Raw genomic sequence first — 17039 nt, forward strand, 5'->3', positions numbered from 1 at the left:
CATACCCCAACACAAAACACGTAGCACACCTGTGCTCGCATAATCTCACACACTCAGGTACACGCGACGCTGTTCAGAAAACACACGTGTGCGTGCGTGCGTGCGTACCCTTTCGTGGGGGTACGCGCACGTACCACGGACACGCGGACCGGACGACGCACGCTCGCACAGATAACCCACGCACGCCACTTAAAACCCTGCTGCCCACCTCCCTCATTTCATTGCTTCCCTCCCAGATGCCCCTCTTATGCCCCAGCTACCCAGCGTCTCTACCCACAACACAGCATGCAAAGACACTCGCTGCTCTTATCAACGCGCCGGAAAAAAACCACGCTATCCACAATAATTATCATCCGCCCTTCGCCAGCACACAGGCTACATTCTTGTGGTTATAGACTCACCCCGGGAATGCAGAAATAATAAGAAAATGTAAACGCATTGGGGCGTTAGCGTGCCCAGAAGTCGCACAATAAACAGACCCTGCCAACATCCTGATTGGCCGTGCGTGTGTACACGTGGGGTCGCAGGTGCACCTAGCCTGGCACAAGCGCCGTGGCAACGTCATTGTTGGGGTGGTAGGTGTTTGGGTTGATGGGTTAGTGGTTGTGCGATTTGATATTTGGGTAGGTGAGGTTATTGTGTCGGAGGATGACCGTGGGTTAGTTGGTAGATACTGTACGTGGGTAGGTAGTATGGAAGATGGATTCATAGCTATTTAGGTGAATGGGTTAATGAGTTAGTAAAAAGTTAGATGGGGTAGATGGTTGTGTAGAGATATATGTGGGTTGGTTGGTAAGTGATTAGGTGGATGTATGTTGATAATTGGATCGGTAAATCAGTAGGTAGGTGTGTGTGCATGGGTGGGTGGGTAGGTGGGTTGGTAGGGATTCAGGTGGATAAGTTACTTGGTTAGTAATTACATAGGTCTGGAGCTACATGGTGTGTGGGTAGGTGAGTTTATAGTTATTTTGACTTGTGGATTAGTAAAGAGATTTGGTGGGTAGATGGTTGGGTGGGAGGATGGGTAGATAGGTAGGTTGGTGGGTATGAGCGTAGGTTGATACTTGAAATATATGTCTGGACTATTGCATAGGTGGGTTTGTAGATAGCTAGGTAGGTACACATCTAAGCAGTTAGGTGTGGAAGTTAGGTGCTTAGTTGACCATGTATTTGTGGCGATAGTGTTTGATAATTGGTTTTTACCCTTTTATCTGGCAACAAAACTGACACCTTTTTTTACAAGGATTCATGTTTGCATAGACCACAATACCTGCAGTCATAATGCAAACAAAAAACACAACTCTGACAATGTATGCACTGTCCTTGAAATTGATTGGTCCACACCCGAGACAGCTTTTCTTAGAGCCTAGTCTAACATGGGTTGGACCAGATGACGCCAAAAGGCGCACAACTCAAAGACAATGCACCATCAGAGTATGAGAGCTCGGGGTAAGCATTTACACCATTGGAACCTCTTTTGCCAGTAAAAAATATGATAATTGTTGTTTTTTACCCTTTTATCTGGCAACAAAACTGACACCTTTTTTACAAGGAGTCATGTTTGCATAGACCACAATACCTGCAGTCATAATGCAAACAAAAACATAACTCTGATAATGAATCCACTGTCCTTGAAGTTGATTGGTCGACACCCGAGACAGCTTTCCTTAGAGCCTAGTCTCACATGGTGTTGGACCATATGACGCCAAACATGACTCCTTGTAAAAAAGGTGTCAGTTTTGTTGCCAGATAAAAGGGTAAATCGCCAATTATCATATTTTTTCTTCTGGCAAATGAGGTTCCAATGGTGCGATAGTGTTTGTTACAATCAGTGCGTGGTGATGGATATACATTGACGGATGGCTGCGAGCGTATGCACGAATTCTTGTCAAGTGGTGTGTGCCCATACGCACGCAGATCAAAAGTCGAGCAGAGTGTGCGCGTCTGTGTATTATTAAACGCAGATGCTTGCATTCGTGAACGTAATCACTGTAGCGGATGTCAAAAGCAGTTTTGAATGCAGTTGGATGGGGGAGTTTGCGCGTGGACCGAGCAAATTGAGATAATTGATGCAGTAACGGGTTTTCAACAGGCTCAATAAACAAACAGGGGCCAAATTAGTTTCTCGTAAATCTCAACAGACTCCGTTCTGGTTACATAAAGGATAATTGATGAAGTCTTTATTTATTTTATCTGTTATATACCCTGGAATGGGGCTGGAGCGGCGGTGGGAGCCGTGATCGGAACCCGGCAACCCGAGTCCAATTCCCGGTCACTGGATCACTGAAGAGACGATCACTGGGCTGTCGTCATCCTAAAGGTCTTCTGAAACAGTTCCGACAATTACCTACAGAGAGCACTTAGCTCCTCTAAACTCCCTCCCGTAGCCTCAGAAGTGCCTCCTCGTACCTTCAACAACAAAAACATGTTTTGCTAAAACTTTGTGTGCTTCAAAAAGCCTTTCCGCGTTACTCATTTAAGGCCGAGTCGATCCAGGCGAAGCCCAGGACCGGTTCAAATATTTGCCACTGTTATTGGTCGCGAGCGGGAAGTGAACTCCGGTTTGGAGCAGAGCGCGCAGGACCATGACACTACCCAGCAGAAACAGACATTGAGCACGATTGGTGGCGCTGCGGTTACAGCCCTCAACTCACAATCTCATGGGCTCCAGTTGAATGTCCCGGTCGGGGCTCTATTCAGCAAATCATCTTTCCGCGGCTGATGTTTTTACGTTCGCCCCACACACCGCTGCTGCGTCATGGGACCAAGGGAGTAAATTTCCATTCAGAACCCTCGGGGGGGAAACCACCGCCGCATTAGACCACGGTTAGACAACCGCCTCTGGATGGCCACGTCATAAAGCTTATGGCATCGCCATTGAAGAGTGGATCAGGACGACTTCTTCCCAATTCTGGCTAATCGCCTGATGAGGCTGGGTTGTTGTAATCACCAGCGAAACGTCACAGTACTCGAATTGTAAATGTTGTGGGTTCACTCTCCAACACACCACCGGTGTTCTGAACTTGTCATGAATTGGCACGTTCTGTTTACGTGACAAACCTTACTAATTGGCTGTGTCGGGTGGTGGCGGGTTTAACGAAACGTTTATATTTACGCGATCTAACCCAAAAAAACCTTTATCATGGCTAATATTGGTCGCGAAAGCCGACTACCACGTGTTCAACTGCCACAAAACTATTTTCGTCGTCCTTTCAATTGCCTCGCAGCCACACTGGGGGTGCTGCAACACGTGACCTGCCGCGATGACTGAACACAGCAAAAGGTTTCCAATCCTTCACACTGGAAATACGTGAAGTTAAATACCATTTGCGAAACTAAAGTTGTAATGGATGGGGGGGGGGGGAGCAGGTTTTGTGTAGTTGTTGGTGACCACCGGACTGGGACCATCAACTCGCTAGGCATGACAACCTGGTGTCATCAAATGTAAGGTTGCCCGGATTGGAACCCAGGTATCAGCGGTGCTGGCTCAGTCCTCCGACATCGTATTGTGCCGCCAAATCATCAGGTCACCTTGGATGTTACTAACGATAAGTATGCAGAGGTTAGTCTGCAGTGGCTACTCCACAGACAAATTGGCTATCACCACCTACGTACTGTAGAGCATTTTGTCCATCCACTGCTGGATGAGGGCCGCCCAACACGCCGTATTTTTTACACCATACTTCACCACGCTCATCGGCGTGGCTTGGCGAAGGCGTGGTGATGGCCAGGACAGATTCGGTTATCACCGTGCCGCTGATGTTTGCTGTGGCCGGGAAACAAACTTAGGTTGCCGGGTTCATAGGGTTCATGCGGCAGCTGCTTAATTCTTACAGATCACTGGAACATGGAACAATTGCCAGAGGGATGGTGGTTGGCTGTTCTATCAGCGAGCGTTAATACACTGCTGCTATTTGACCCAGAATCCTAAAGACGAGCTTTGGGATGAATTCAGAATGACAGTAGGCGTACTTTGTTGGTGTGTGCGATGCTCTTTCATCTGCCCCCTTCTCTTTGTGTGTGCCTGTGCCTCTCCCTCCATCGCTTTTGTTTCTGCCACAATTCCTGAATAAATGAACAGGACAAGCCTCTAGGCAAAGACTCTAGGTCAATCCAGGCTGCATTCACACACAAAACAAATATCACTCAGACTGTTGGGGCAAGTGCTGTTAGCAGGATGGGTCGCCAGCACCACGCCCGGCTGCCTTTGTCTCCCCAGTGGTGATATTTACACACCACACTAGGTACTCATTTGAGGCCGAGTCGATCTGGGGGAGGCCCAGGACCGATTCTGATAATCGTAACTGGTGTTGGCCGTGAGCAGAAATCGAACTCGGGTCGCCGGGTTCGTAGCGCAGCCCACTAACCCGTTGCACTTCCGTTCCACACATTCAAACACATTCAACTGCACAAGCATTATTGTACAGTCACATGCAGTCATACCCAAACACGCAGTCACACAGTTATGCGCGCACGTAAACATACGAAGACAAAGATCCCCATTATAACTTCCACTGACTTTACCAAGAAGATGAATCCCTGCAGTCACGAAAGCTTTAAATCGAAATTTACACTGACTGTTGGGGCAAGTGATGTTAGCGAGCAGCGTTAAAGGCCGGCATTGATGTTGACCAAAGCAGTCATTTAAGGCTGAGTGGCTAGGGTACTACAGTCATTTAAGGCTGAGCGGCTAGGGTACTACAGTCATTTAAGGCTGAGCGGCGATCGTGGAAGCCCAGGCCGGCTTCAGATATCACTTGCCACCGATGTCAGCCGTCGTCGGAAATCAAATTCAGGTCATTGGGTTTGTAGCACAGTGCGCGAACACCGTGCCTGGCCGCCTTTGTCTCCCTAATGGTGATGTTTACACACCACACGAGGTACTCATTTGAGGCCGAGTCGACCTAGGGGAGGCCCAGGACCGGTTCGGATAACCGTCACTGGTGTTGGCCGTGAGCGGGAATCGAACTCGGGTTGCCGAGTTCATAGCGCAGCGCGCTAACCACCGCACCACCACTCCCCGACACACACGTGCAAAACCCGTCACACACATGCTGTCAGGTATACGCGCGCACACACACAGTACAGTAGTCCAGTGCACTCTCTTTCAATGTGGATGCCACCTCCCCCACACCCCCCTATTTGTACAGCGTTTGAGATGAAGCCACTTTAGGAATCCAAATTGTATTCTATAAATACATTAACACACTCACAGTCACATGCAAAGTGCCATATGCATGCAGTCAGACTTACAAGTCACACAGTCACATGCACAAAACACACACACTCCCACATACACAAAAGACAAAGATCCCCAGAATAGCCAGCCAAAAACAGACTGTAGGGGCAAGTGCTGCTAGCGAGCACCGATGAAGGTCGGCACGGCTCACGAGGGGGTAGGTGGCCAGCACCACGCCCGCCCGCCTTTGTCTCCCCAGTGGTGATGCTTTACACACCACACCAGGTACTCAATTGAGGTTGAGGCGACCTAGGGGAAGCCCAGAACCGGTTCATATATTCATCACTGCTGTTGGCCGTGAGCGGGAATCGACCTCGGGTCGCCGGGTTCGTCGCGCAGCGCGTTAACCGCTGCGCCACCACTCCCCGCATCGTCATACACATAGCATCATGTGCATACAAATTGACAACACAATCACACGTACATTTATACGTAAACTAACAGCAGCAATAACTGCATTTCGCCACTAAGTGGAGGTGTTTTCATCACTGCTTGTACCAGGCGAATTGTGCGTGCACACACAGAGGTTGAAAACAAGTGATACGCACACATTCACAGTTACATAGACACAGGCTTCTCAGTTTAACGGGAGCCTATCTACTAACAAAGGAAACAGCCAAGGGAAGCTATACTTGAAGGCATGACTGTACTGAAGTGAAAGTCTGCATGCACGTGCTGTATGGTTATGCACGTGCTGTATGGTTATGCACGTGTGGTATGATTATGCAGGTACTTTTATACAGGTTTTCCTTGATTTCTGCGGTAGATGCATTCCAAAAACGAGGGGCGCACAAAGCAAAACCTCACGAGACAGCTGCTGCCGAGTAGCGTGCGGAGTGCACACAATGTTGTCCCACGTCCCACCCCATAGCGTGAGTTCAAACCGCACAACAGCTAATTTTGGGTAGAAACAGGTTATCCGCATACACGCAAAATCACGCAAACCAAGCCCGCGTAAAGCGAGGCAAAGCTGGTTGTAACCCCGTGTACTCAAGCCGATTATCACGGTTGGCTACGTAACGGTGAGAAAGAAGTTCAACACACATACATGCACACACAGATGTTGTCTTCCTACAAAGAGTCTCCTTGCTCCCTGCTCAAACGAACGTGGGCCAGTGCTCAATTAGGGTTTGCAATCCGTCCGGATTTTACCCGAGGTTTGACCTGTGCACAGTCCAGGAAGAGGCCTCTGCGTTCCGGTGGCAGGAATTGATCTCGACCGAGATATGGTTTCTGGTATTTCGTTGAACTTTGTCGCAGTATACTGCACACTTTTGGTCATAGACCGCGTGCCCGACTGAGAAATGTGTGGGTTTGGTAAGCGGAAAAGGTGGCAAAAACCTAGGGAAAATTTGAACTAGAGCCACACTTCCTAACAACCCAATCAAAGAACCGACAAACATTCGTCACGAATAACCTCATATTTCTAGCCGTACAGCCAACACATAGTGAAACCTGCCGTATAGAACACTGCAGGCAAGGAGGCTGACGGGAGATCATATTGCGCGTATGACTACACTGACCCGAGTCTTGCTTTGCACGGCTTTACCAAATGACATAAGAGCAAAGGATAATTATTCTTATGCTGTATCTGTTGCTGATCCGAAGGCGGGGTGGGAAATTTTATATTCTTGTGACGGGCATCTGTCCCTACTGAAATAAACTCACAGCCCATTGTCAATCCCCCATGGCCGTGTCAGTCTTGGGGGTTGTCTGACCATACTTCACCATGCTGGTCAGCGTGCATTGGTTCAGATATTACTCGCCACTGATATTATCCATGGCCCAGAATCGAATTCAGGCCAGTGGTTAGTGCTCTAACCACTGTGCCACAAACCCACCCCATCCTGTGATAAGATATTTATTTCCTACAAAGAGTTCCACATTTTATTGACCCTGTAAGGGTTGGTAAGTCGAGTGAAACTCCAACAGGGATTTGAACTGGCAGCCTTCTGATTGTGGGTTAAACCTTCGAACCACGGCTGAATAAAAGTGATATTAAAAAAAAACTTTTTTAAAAAACACGCTTTAATGAAATGTACCGTACTAGTAATGGAAGAACTCCATGACTCCAGGAAGTGGCCCCGAGGCTTGCCATAACATAATGGACCGTGGTGATTTACAGCCAACGTCAGTTGAGCGTGGACAATTAGACCCAAGCCGAAACATAACATATACAAAATAATGTTAAAAAAAACTGTTTTAATGATAGAATATAGTATTGTCATCAATATGACATAAGTATCTCAAGTTTGCAATCGATACCACATTGGGAAGTGGGTAAAAATTGAGTTACACGATTTTAAGATACAACAGACAGAGTGAGTTAAAAAAAAGCGTGTAATAAAAACAGAAGCCAGGTTGCCAATCTCTCCTCCGCCGGCAGTGGCATGAGAAAGCAATCGGAGGGCCGCACATTTTTGTCTATTTCATCAACACTGCAGTGGCATCAGCATCGACATAAACCCGGCTAACGTTCGGGGAGTGCCATTAATAGCAGCGCGAATAAACTAGGCCATGACAATACAGTGCATGAGTCTCACAGCGTCAGCAATTCTCTCCCCCCCCCGCCCCCCACCTGCCTCACAGGGGAATGCCTCGAGCATTTTAATCACTGAAGAGAAAATCCAGTCGCAAGAAACAAAAAAAACCGCAACGGCAGCCCAGTGAATACTGCGGAAAATCTAGCGCAGCAGTGGAGGAAAGGGCCTTTGAGATCAACGGTGCCTTAAGCGTCCAGGGGTTTTTGCGCTGAATTTGGAATCGTTTGAACGAGTTCCAAGGAGATTGAATAGTTCACCGATAAACACACGATCGTTGTCGTAGAGATCACATGTAGGTGTGTAATGATTCACGCAACACTCGCGATTGGATAAAAACACCGCCGAGGATTGGCATCGGGCTTGGATTTAAGAATTTATTTTCTTTTCGAAGTGGTCGCGTGGCTCAGAGGGGAAAGCCGCTGAGTTTCCACCCCACCCCGGTTAGAATCCAGGCCAGCTGCCTGTGATGAGAAAAAACTGGGTTCTAAAGCGTTGCGGAGTTGGCGGTGTCAGCTCGGTCACCAGTAACGGCGCTACAAAACCAAACGTTTCGCGAAATTTGGTTCTGCATTCAAATTTGGCCTAAATTTCCAGCTGTCGTGATTTTAAAAAGATATCGGTACAACTCTCACGTGGCGAACATTGCTCTCCAGTTATGCAGAGAGAGTTGGGAAAGCGCTGCCTCCTCAGATGGTGGAGGACCAGAGGACACGTGAAAGGGATTTTAGAAGCAGTTCTGTGATATCCGCCTCTGCGGGCCGTTCTCTAACACCAAAGGGTTGCGCAATGCTCTGTGAGCGTTCCGAAAGGACATTTCGTCTCGTGATATGACGCGAAGGCACAATCAGGATAAAATTGGCGATAAAATACAAAGTGGAATGAACTACGGCAGATCATCAACTATCCGGCAAGCGATTAATTATCCGGCTTTCAACCTCCATCACAGCTGATGGAGTTAGATTCGGACTGAATAACCACCTCCAATTCTACACCCCGCTATAATTACCCTATGCAAAGTCTTCCAGATTGGAGTGGTAAGTACAGTACAGTAAATACGGTAACTTTTTACAGGAGGATATTTATTTTTGTCTACTCTTAGGTTTTTTTGGTAAAGTCACGTAGGTTTTACCTACGTTTTACCTACGTGACTTTACCGAAAAAACCTAAGAGTATGAATCCTTGCAGTCACGAAAGCTTCAAATCTAGAATTATTTTTGTCTATTTGTACGTATATTTATGCCAATTTCATATAGCAAACAAATTTACAGGTTTTTTTTTTTTAACACAGCAGTGAATGTAGCACCTCTAGTGGTTGCCAACCGTGCACATCGGAGGTGCGGGATGCATAACAATGAATTCGACTTGATGCATCATCTATTGTGAGCTTTAAGAATCTATGTCAGCCTACGGGTTCATTGTATTATTAATTACCAACAATTCAGGAATGTGTTATCAATCATATTAAAGCAATAGAAAATAAATATACATCATTATTGTTTTGTTTGGCCTCGTATGCAGCTAGGCAAAATTGTATCACTGCTGGTACTGTAAGAGGTGGGTGGAGTGGTGGTGCAGTGGTTAGCACGTAGGGCTCTGAGCCCGAGGACCCGGGTTGGACTCCTGGCCACGGTTATGGGTGTAAAGTGATATCAGAACCGGTCCAGTGCCCTTCCCCCTTTTACCAACCTGCACTCACCAGCATGGTGAAGTATGAACACAAACCTCCGTGACTGACAAGGATGGTGTGGGGAGGCCTTCGTCCATTGGTGGATTGAGAATAGCTCAAGTCCGTTATCTTTGTTTTACACAATTTCTAATAGCAGACAATTACGTTCAAACTTAAATCCAATATATTACTAATTTGATCATGTTTTAAATTATGACCGAGAGGGTGCCTATTTCTGGACCTGCCCACCGCGTATATCTGGGCCTTTAAGTGAACATATATGCCCATTATTGTCCTGTTATGAGTCTGTAATGAGGATTACAGACCCATAAGTATTTTTGGTCTGTGCTTCTACACCAGAAGAAGACAAAAGATCCCAACGTATAGCCTTAACAGACAGTTGGGGCAAGTGCTGTTAGCGAGCACATAAAGGCCGGCACAGCAGACGAGGGGGGTGGGTGACCAGCACCACGCCCGGCCACCTTTGTCTCCCCAGTGGCGATGTTTTCAACACCGCACCAGGTACTTATTTGAGGCTCAGTCGACCTAGGGGAGGACCCAGGACCGGTTCAGATAATCGTCATCGATGCTGGCCATGAGTGAGAATCGAACTCGGGTTCACCGGGTTCGTAGCACAGCGTGCTAACCACTCCACTACCGCTCCCATTCTACACTACCTCTGCCAAGACAGTTGCTTCAGATCTATTATTGAAGAGCCACACAGCGTAGGGTTGGCCTGTGAAACACTGGACGCACTTTAACAAAATGGGCTGATGCTGCTGCTGCCGCCGCGGAATCTGAAAAGATAATTGAGCGCAGCGTACAGTCAATGCCACTTAAGCGTGTAGCGCAAATCTTCAGAGTCTACTAAATTTAGCTCTCATACTCGTTTGTTCGTCACTGTGTCAGCTGTCAATTAACAGCATTGTTCCTTGCCGCAGACGGCCAACCGGCCCACTGCCACCACCGCAGGAACGTGCTCTACCATATGCTTCGGATTATACGAGGCTGCGGAAAGTTAACACGCACCCCAAGACTTGTGCCCTGTACCAATACAAAATCTGGTAGACCAACACACTCACACCTACCCCGGTTACGAGATGAACCCCCACGTGCCCCCAACTTTTGCTTTAAAATACAGGGAGGGGGGGGGTGTGTCATATAATAATGTAGAGAATATGATACTGCCAAGAGTTATCTATACCTTTGTGGGAACGGACAATCATACTATATTATACTGGTAGGTACCTCCTGGTTACACCAGCCCACAGGGAATTATTGTGTCCGTCCGTCGTGCATCCAAAAATGGGGGGTGGGGCTAGGTGGAGAGGGGAGGGTGGGGAGGGGCTGGGTCGGGCTGGGTGGGGGGTGGGGAGGGTGGGGCTGGGTGGGGAGGGACTGGTCACCTCGTGGTGCCCTTATAAAACTCAACGTTTAATCTACTCACGCCGGCTTGTGCCCGCCCTCGCAGTCGGCCATATTTGCGGAATACACCACGCCGCCGTTGACCCTGGCCATTGACCGAGCAACCCAACGTTCCTACCAGCTCCCTCCACAGGAATGTGTTTTAAAGTTTTGCTGGCTGGAGGGATGAACGGCCACGTCGACAGGACGTGCACATTGCTAGTGATAATTAAAAACAAACATCCTTCATACAGCAAAAGCCAGATATAAGTACACCTCGTATAGACAGTTCTGATATAAGGATATGCTTACATTACACTGGGGGCGGGGGGAGGTGAAGGGGAAACTTCTGATATAAGCACACGACTTCGGATATGAAATCCAGTCTTTTCACGACGGTGGTGTATCCTTAAGCACATTCGCTCACTTCTACAGCACAGCGAAGCGTTTCTTTCCCATCTTCTAAAAGCAGTTTGCGTTTCATGTTTGTTCAGTGCCATATTTGTTGTGCAACTATAACTTTCTATAGATGTTCATATTACCGACCTTTTCATAAACTGTATCCGCTTATACCTCGCGCCCTCCCCCGCAGGAGTCGGATATGCAATGTTGTGCTGTGTTCACATTCATTGGGGTTTAAGAGTAACGAACATGAATCTCCTCTCACCTGGTAATACACAATGTTTAGGCTCATAAGTAAACCAGCTTAATTGTCACTCACCCGGTTAAATACATTATCAACTAGATAACGCCCAGACTACTGAGCGAACACGTGAATTTCATCGTCAGGGTCTGGGATCGAACTCACAACCGCCTGCGTACCAGGCGAGGGAGGTAACATTTCACCACCACGGTGCCCCATATTTAAGTGTAGTCACTACACTCCTCCTCCTGTAAAGCTTCAATAATATTTGATTCTTAACGGAGAACATCGCCCATAATGGTTAAAGAAATGTAATTTACAGTGCTTACCTTCTTATAAAAATAAAATAATTATATATTATTATATTCTATTATTTTATTATGTTTTATTTTTATTATTGTATTACTTCCCTTCTACGTGACTTTACCGAAAGAACCAAGAAGATGAATCCCTGCAGTCACGAAAGCTTTAAATCGAGCGCTTACCTTCTGACAAACTAAAAGAAATAAAAATTATTAAGACTGCTTTGGATGGGTCCATCTTAGGCAAACGCATCCGTCTTTTATTTTAAACACCCGTGGGACGTTTCACAAATAACAATAGCTCACGATGATTAACGTCTTTGTGCTCACTTGACTAAATGTAGGTTGCTTATTGATTGTGTTACTGGATTGGTCTGGCTGGGACGACTCTATGCTAGAACAATCGACTCACAATCAGGAAGACTGTGCCGGTGAAATTCCACTCGTGGGTTAAATCAGCCCATCATCCCTCGAAGGTCGATAACATGAGTGCCACTTTGTTGCACAGACGCAATTGTCCAAATAATACACACAAATGGTGATTCATAGCCAGTAAACAGTATGATTGTAACCATGAAATCGTTCCTCCCATCATGCCTTGCATGTCATGTGACAATCACCAAACTGCATGTATAATAATGCACACAGACTTGATTTAGACGACCATCTAAATTGTCAAAATTGTGGCGATATTAATTTAGACAGCAGCAGGGCAACGAGACAACTATATTACTGGTCGGTTTCATTTTTGTTAGTAAACCAAGCCCTCCCCAATCACTGTAATGGATGGTTTTGGCCCTGCCTAAGAGCAACAATAAACCATCATTTGCAGGTGTTTACAGATTGCCCTATAGGTTATTAACTTGGGCTCTCACGTAAATGTGGATTTTTTTACCACTGTCCAGCCTACGTCAGAAAACCAGCAGCATCAAGGGAGAAATATGTCGTCGCTCAATACACCTCCTGAAGAAGCTCCCAGCAAGTCGCACGTGACGACGGACATCACGCCGACTAGCACGCGGCACACAAGCAGGGAAGCCGCGTCGGAGAGGCGACACCGCACGACCACGAAAAGTGGCAGATGAAGCAAGTACCAACGCCGATCCATAACACAAGTTTTTTTTTTGTTAAATCGCGGAAATATATAAACGTGTCGGGAATGGGATTTTCCCCTTTTTTCTGGCAACAAAACAGGTGCTAAGATGTTAAAACACCAAACTGAAACCTTTTACAAGGATTCATGTCTGCATTAACCACAATACTTGTGGTCAGAATGCAAACAAAAAACATACTCTGATAATATATGCATTGTCTGATTGGTCCACACCAGAGACGGCTTTCTTTTGTGCCTCGTCTCAAAACAGTGTTAGACCAGAAGACGCCAAAATGAGGTCCCATGATATAAACGTGTCGTTAAACCCACCATCACCCGACAGCCAATTAGTAGGATTTGTCACGTAAACAGAGCAAGCCAATTCGTTATGAGTACATCACACCGGTGTGTTGGAGAGCAAAGCCACAACATTTACAATATTGAGTACTGACTAACCCCGATGCTGCGAGTATGTCACTGAACTGCTGGTTGTTTTTTTTTACAAACTACGTGTTGGATTCAAGAGGATGAGAGTGACACGATAGGTGAAGTGATCGAGTGCAGATTAAATTTCATCTAAGGGCCATGATGCTTATATATAAGATTTACGATTTCTGTTGCCAATCTGCGATCACTTTTGCCACCGGATACCCGTGCAGAAAAACACCCCCCAACCGGCTCCGTGCAGAGTAAATGTAAGATGACTTGCAAGCCCTCTCCGGAATCCTGCTGGTCTCACAATTAACCTTTATTATGGGGCCTTACCCCAAAAAACTCCCCCATGGGGCAATACATTTTCTTTTAAGGGCAGAGAAAACAGAGACAAATGTCTCTTGTGCGGCCAACATAGCCTGGGGTGGGAAAAGCACTGTTAGTGAACACCTACTGGCTGAAAACATCTTAACATATAGAGAACTGCAGAGCATGGGGCATTCTTGGCATCGGACTCACTGCGCCTGGCTTGCCTGTGGTTTCTCGGTAAATAAGTATATGGCAATTTGAATTTAAGGGATAAACAACGATATACACACTCTCACACTTCACACCGTTGGGGTCTCATCCCTCTTCTAACCCTGCATGTGCTCGCTGTGGAGTTGGCGATGCACGCCGTAGCTATGTGTGAGAGAGAGAGGCCCACGTTTTCACCAGCAACTTGGGGTTGTGATTGTTTCAACTGCCCCGTATATGCCGCTGCCGATGATGATCGCTCACGCCATTTGTTTTTTTTCGATACAAACTTTATTGTTCAAATAACCCTGGAATTCAACTGCACGGTTCAAACTGTTTTCTCATTATATGTAACCACCATTCGCCAATATAAGTAGTGGTGACGTTATCACGGTATTTGTGCCAGGCTAGGTGTACCTTGAGGCCACACGTATTGTGAAAGGCAGGTCTCGGATTAACCGTGATGACCGGCAGATTGCAGCACCCGTGCCAACTTGCTGCGTTCTCACCGCCAGCCGGCAGAGCTCACAGACAGCGGACTGTGTCCAGATTTTTCATGGATCTGTGAGCTCCTCACACAAACAAATTCTGGTTAAACCCAGGATGGATCGTAAGCAGGGCCAACGTTAACGTTTCAAACCGGTGCAGATATTCCCTGCAAAGGGTCCACGTTTCACACGGGGTCCACGTTTCACACGGGGTCCACGTTTCACAAGCGTAGAGAAATGAGGGCATAATTGTGGCCGGTAAGGTCCGAAGAGATTCGTATGGACACGCATTCCCATTACAAAAAAAATGCCCTTTCTCACACACACACACGCAAAGCCCAGACGCCCACACACTCCGATGACACACTTCTCACAAGAATCCATGCATGTTGAAACACACAGGTTGGTACAGTACAGACCCCACTCATGAGACGACTTGAATGGTCAAATACTCACAGCCGCATACCATCATGCATGTCCTTACACACGTGTGTTCATACCACCATCACACGCTCGTGTGTATGTATGTATATTTTATCTTCTACACAAACAGCGCAACAACAACAACACACCCCAAAGACAATAGTCCCCCATATAGCCTTCGTGGGGGACAAGTGCTTTTAGCCGGGCACCTATTAAAGGCATGCTCTCTCACACACACACAGTACTCAACTGGGATGATACAGGGCAATCGTCGCCCCCCTTACTCGGCAAGACCCTCCTGAGAACGAGTCACAGGACTCAGTGAATGCGTTCCCGGGTAGACACGTGCATTAACAACACTAACAAGGCCACAGTGCACACACAGGCGATGCACACATGGTGGATGCACATACGCCGCACACAGCAAATGAGTACGCACACAATTCACATGCTAAACACACACACACATGCCAAGAACATGCACACACGTCAGGAACATGCACACACAAAGAAGTAATAGGTTTTTACCCTTTCAACTGGTACAAAAACTGACACCTTTATACAAGGCATCATGTTTGCAATAACCACAACACAAGCAGTCAAAATGCAAACAAAAAGAAACAACTCAAGGACAGTGCATATCATTATCAGAGTTGTTTCTTTTTGTTTGCATTTTGACTGCTTGTGTTGTGGTTATTGCAAACATGATGCCTTGTATAAAGGTGTCAATTTTTGTACCAGTTGAAAGGGTAAAAACCTATTACTATATTTTGCCACTGGTAAAGGTCTCATAATGCACACACAAAGACAAATATCCCTCACCCTTATAGCCTGTAACAGAATGTCGGGGCAAGTGCTGTTAGCGAGCACCTATGAAGCCCGGCACTGTGGCACACGAGGGGGTGGGTGGCCAACACCACGCCCGGCCCTCTTTGTCTCCCCAGTGGCGATGTTTACACACCGCACCAGACACTCATTTGAGGCCGAGTCAACCTATGGGAGGCCCAGGACCGGTTTCAGATAATCGTCACCGGGTGTTGGCCGTGAGCGGGAATCAAACTCGGGACCCCGTGCACACACAGAGACACACGACGTGAACACGTGGACGTGGTATGTACATGTACACACTGTACGCAAAAACACATGCTATGCATACAGTGCATTGCACACACACGCGGTGAAAGTCCACACACACACAGTGTACACATATAACATGTACACATCACCCATAGTATATACCTAGCACATGTAGACACAGCACATGGCACACATTACACGTACGCAGTGTATCCACACAGCACGTGTACCAACGCGTATACCACGCACACAGACAAACCAACACCACCACCACCACCACGGAATCCACCACAGCCGCTCAAGCAGACACAAACCTCGCAGCTCCCGGCAAAGGAACGTAGATCCCCTCTCGTCTTCTCCTGGCCGTGTGTATCTCTCAATCTCTCTCTCCTCTTCCTCATCCACCTCCTCCTTCTTCCCTGGCAATGCCGCTCGTCCCTCTCTCTCTCTCGACAGTCTCGCAGTCAAAAAAGTGTCACGAACGCTGCCACCGCGGCGCCCTCGCTGCTTTTGTCTCTCACGGAACCCCCCTCCTCCTCCCTCCCTCCCCGCCCATCTTTCCTCCATCCCTACCCCCTCCTCCTTCCCTCCCCCCCACCTCCTCCCTCCTCTCCTCCCTCTCCGCCCCTCTTTCCTCCCTCCCCCCTCTCCTCCTCCCTCCCCCCTCCCTCCCCGCCCTCCTTTCCTCCCTCCCCCCACCTCCTCCCTCCCCACCTCCTCCCTCCCCTCCTCCTCCCTCCCTCCTCCTCCCCCCTCCCTCTTCCTCCTCCCTTCCTATTTCCTCCATCCCTACCCCCTCCTTCCTCCCCCCACCTCCTCCCTCCCCCCCACCTCCTCCCTCCCCCCCACCTCCTCCTCCTCTCCTCCTCCCTCCCCTCCATGCAAGACGCGAGACGTACACAGGCTGTGCGTGCCTTGGTATGTGTGTGGCTGTTTGTGTGTCTGTGTCTGCGTATGTGTGTCTGTGTGTGTATCTGTATGTGTCTGTTTGTGTGTGTCTGTGTGCGTGTGTCACCGTCTGCGGGCTCATGAACCCGGCGACCCGAGTTCGATTCCCGCTCACGGTCAACGCCGGTGACGATCATCTGAACCGGTGCTGGGCCTCCCCTAGGTCGACTCGGCCTCAAATGAGTACCTAGTGCAATGTATAAACATCGCCACTGGGGAGACAAAGGCGGTCGGGCGTGGTGCTGGCTACCCACCCCCTCCGTGT

The 17039-nt window shown here is 47.9% G+C and overlaps 1 protein-coding gene across 9 annotated transcripts in view; it reads right to left on the bottom strand.

Moving 5' to 3' along the window:
* LOC144943498 (5'-AMP-activated protein kinase subunit gamma-2-like) overlaps positions 1–17039 on the bottom strand; it is a 142363-nt gene that overhangs the window by 26201 nt on the left and 99123 nt on the right. For 2 of the 9 annotated variants that reach the window (XM_078871002.1, XM_078871001.1), the window contains exon 1: positions 16141–16364. The exons of 6 other annotated variants lie outside the window; for them this stretch is intronic. In XM_078871002.1, the coding sequence (XP_078727128.1) occupies positions 16141–16227 (87 nt within the window). In that variant the 5' untranslated portion in view covers positions 16228–16364. Of the gene's footprint in view, positions 1–16140; positions 16365–16841; positions 16892–17039 lie in introns of those variants that run through there. One more of the 9 variants, XM_078871003.1, reaches the window with a different exon arrangement.

Source organism: Lampetra fluviatilis, chromosome 31 (assembly GCF_964198595.1).
Source record: "Lampetra fluviatilis chromosome 31, kcLamFluv1.1, whole genome shotgun sequence".
Lineage (NCBI taxonomy): Eukaryota > Metazoa > Chordata > Hyperoartia > Petromyzontiformes > Petromyzontidae > Lampetra > Lampetra fluviatilis.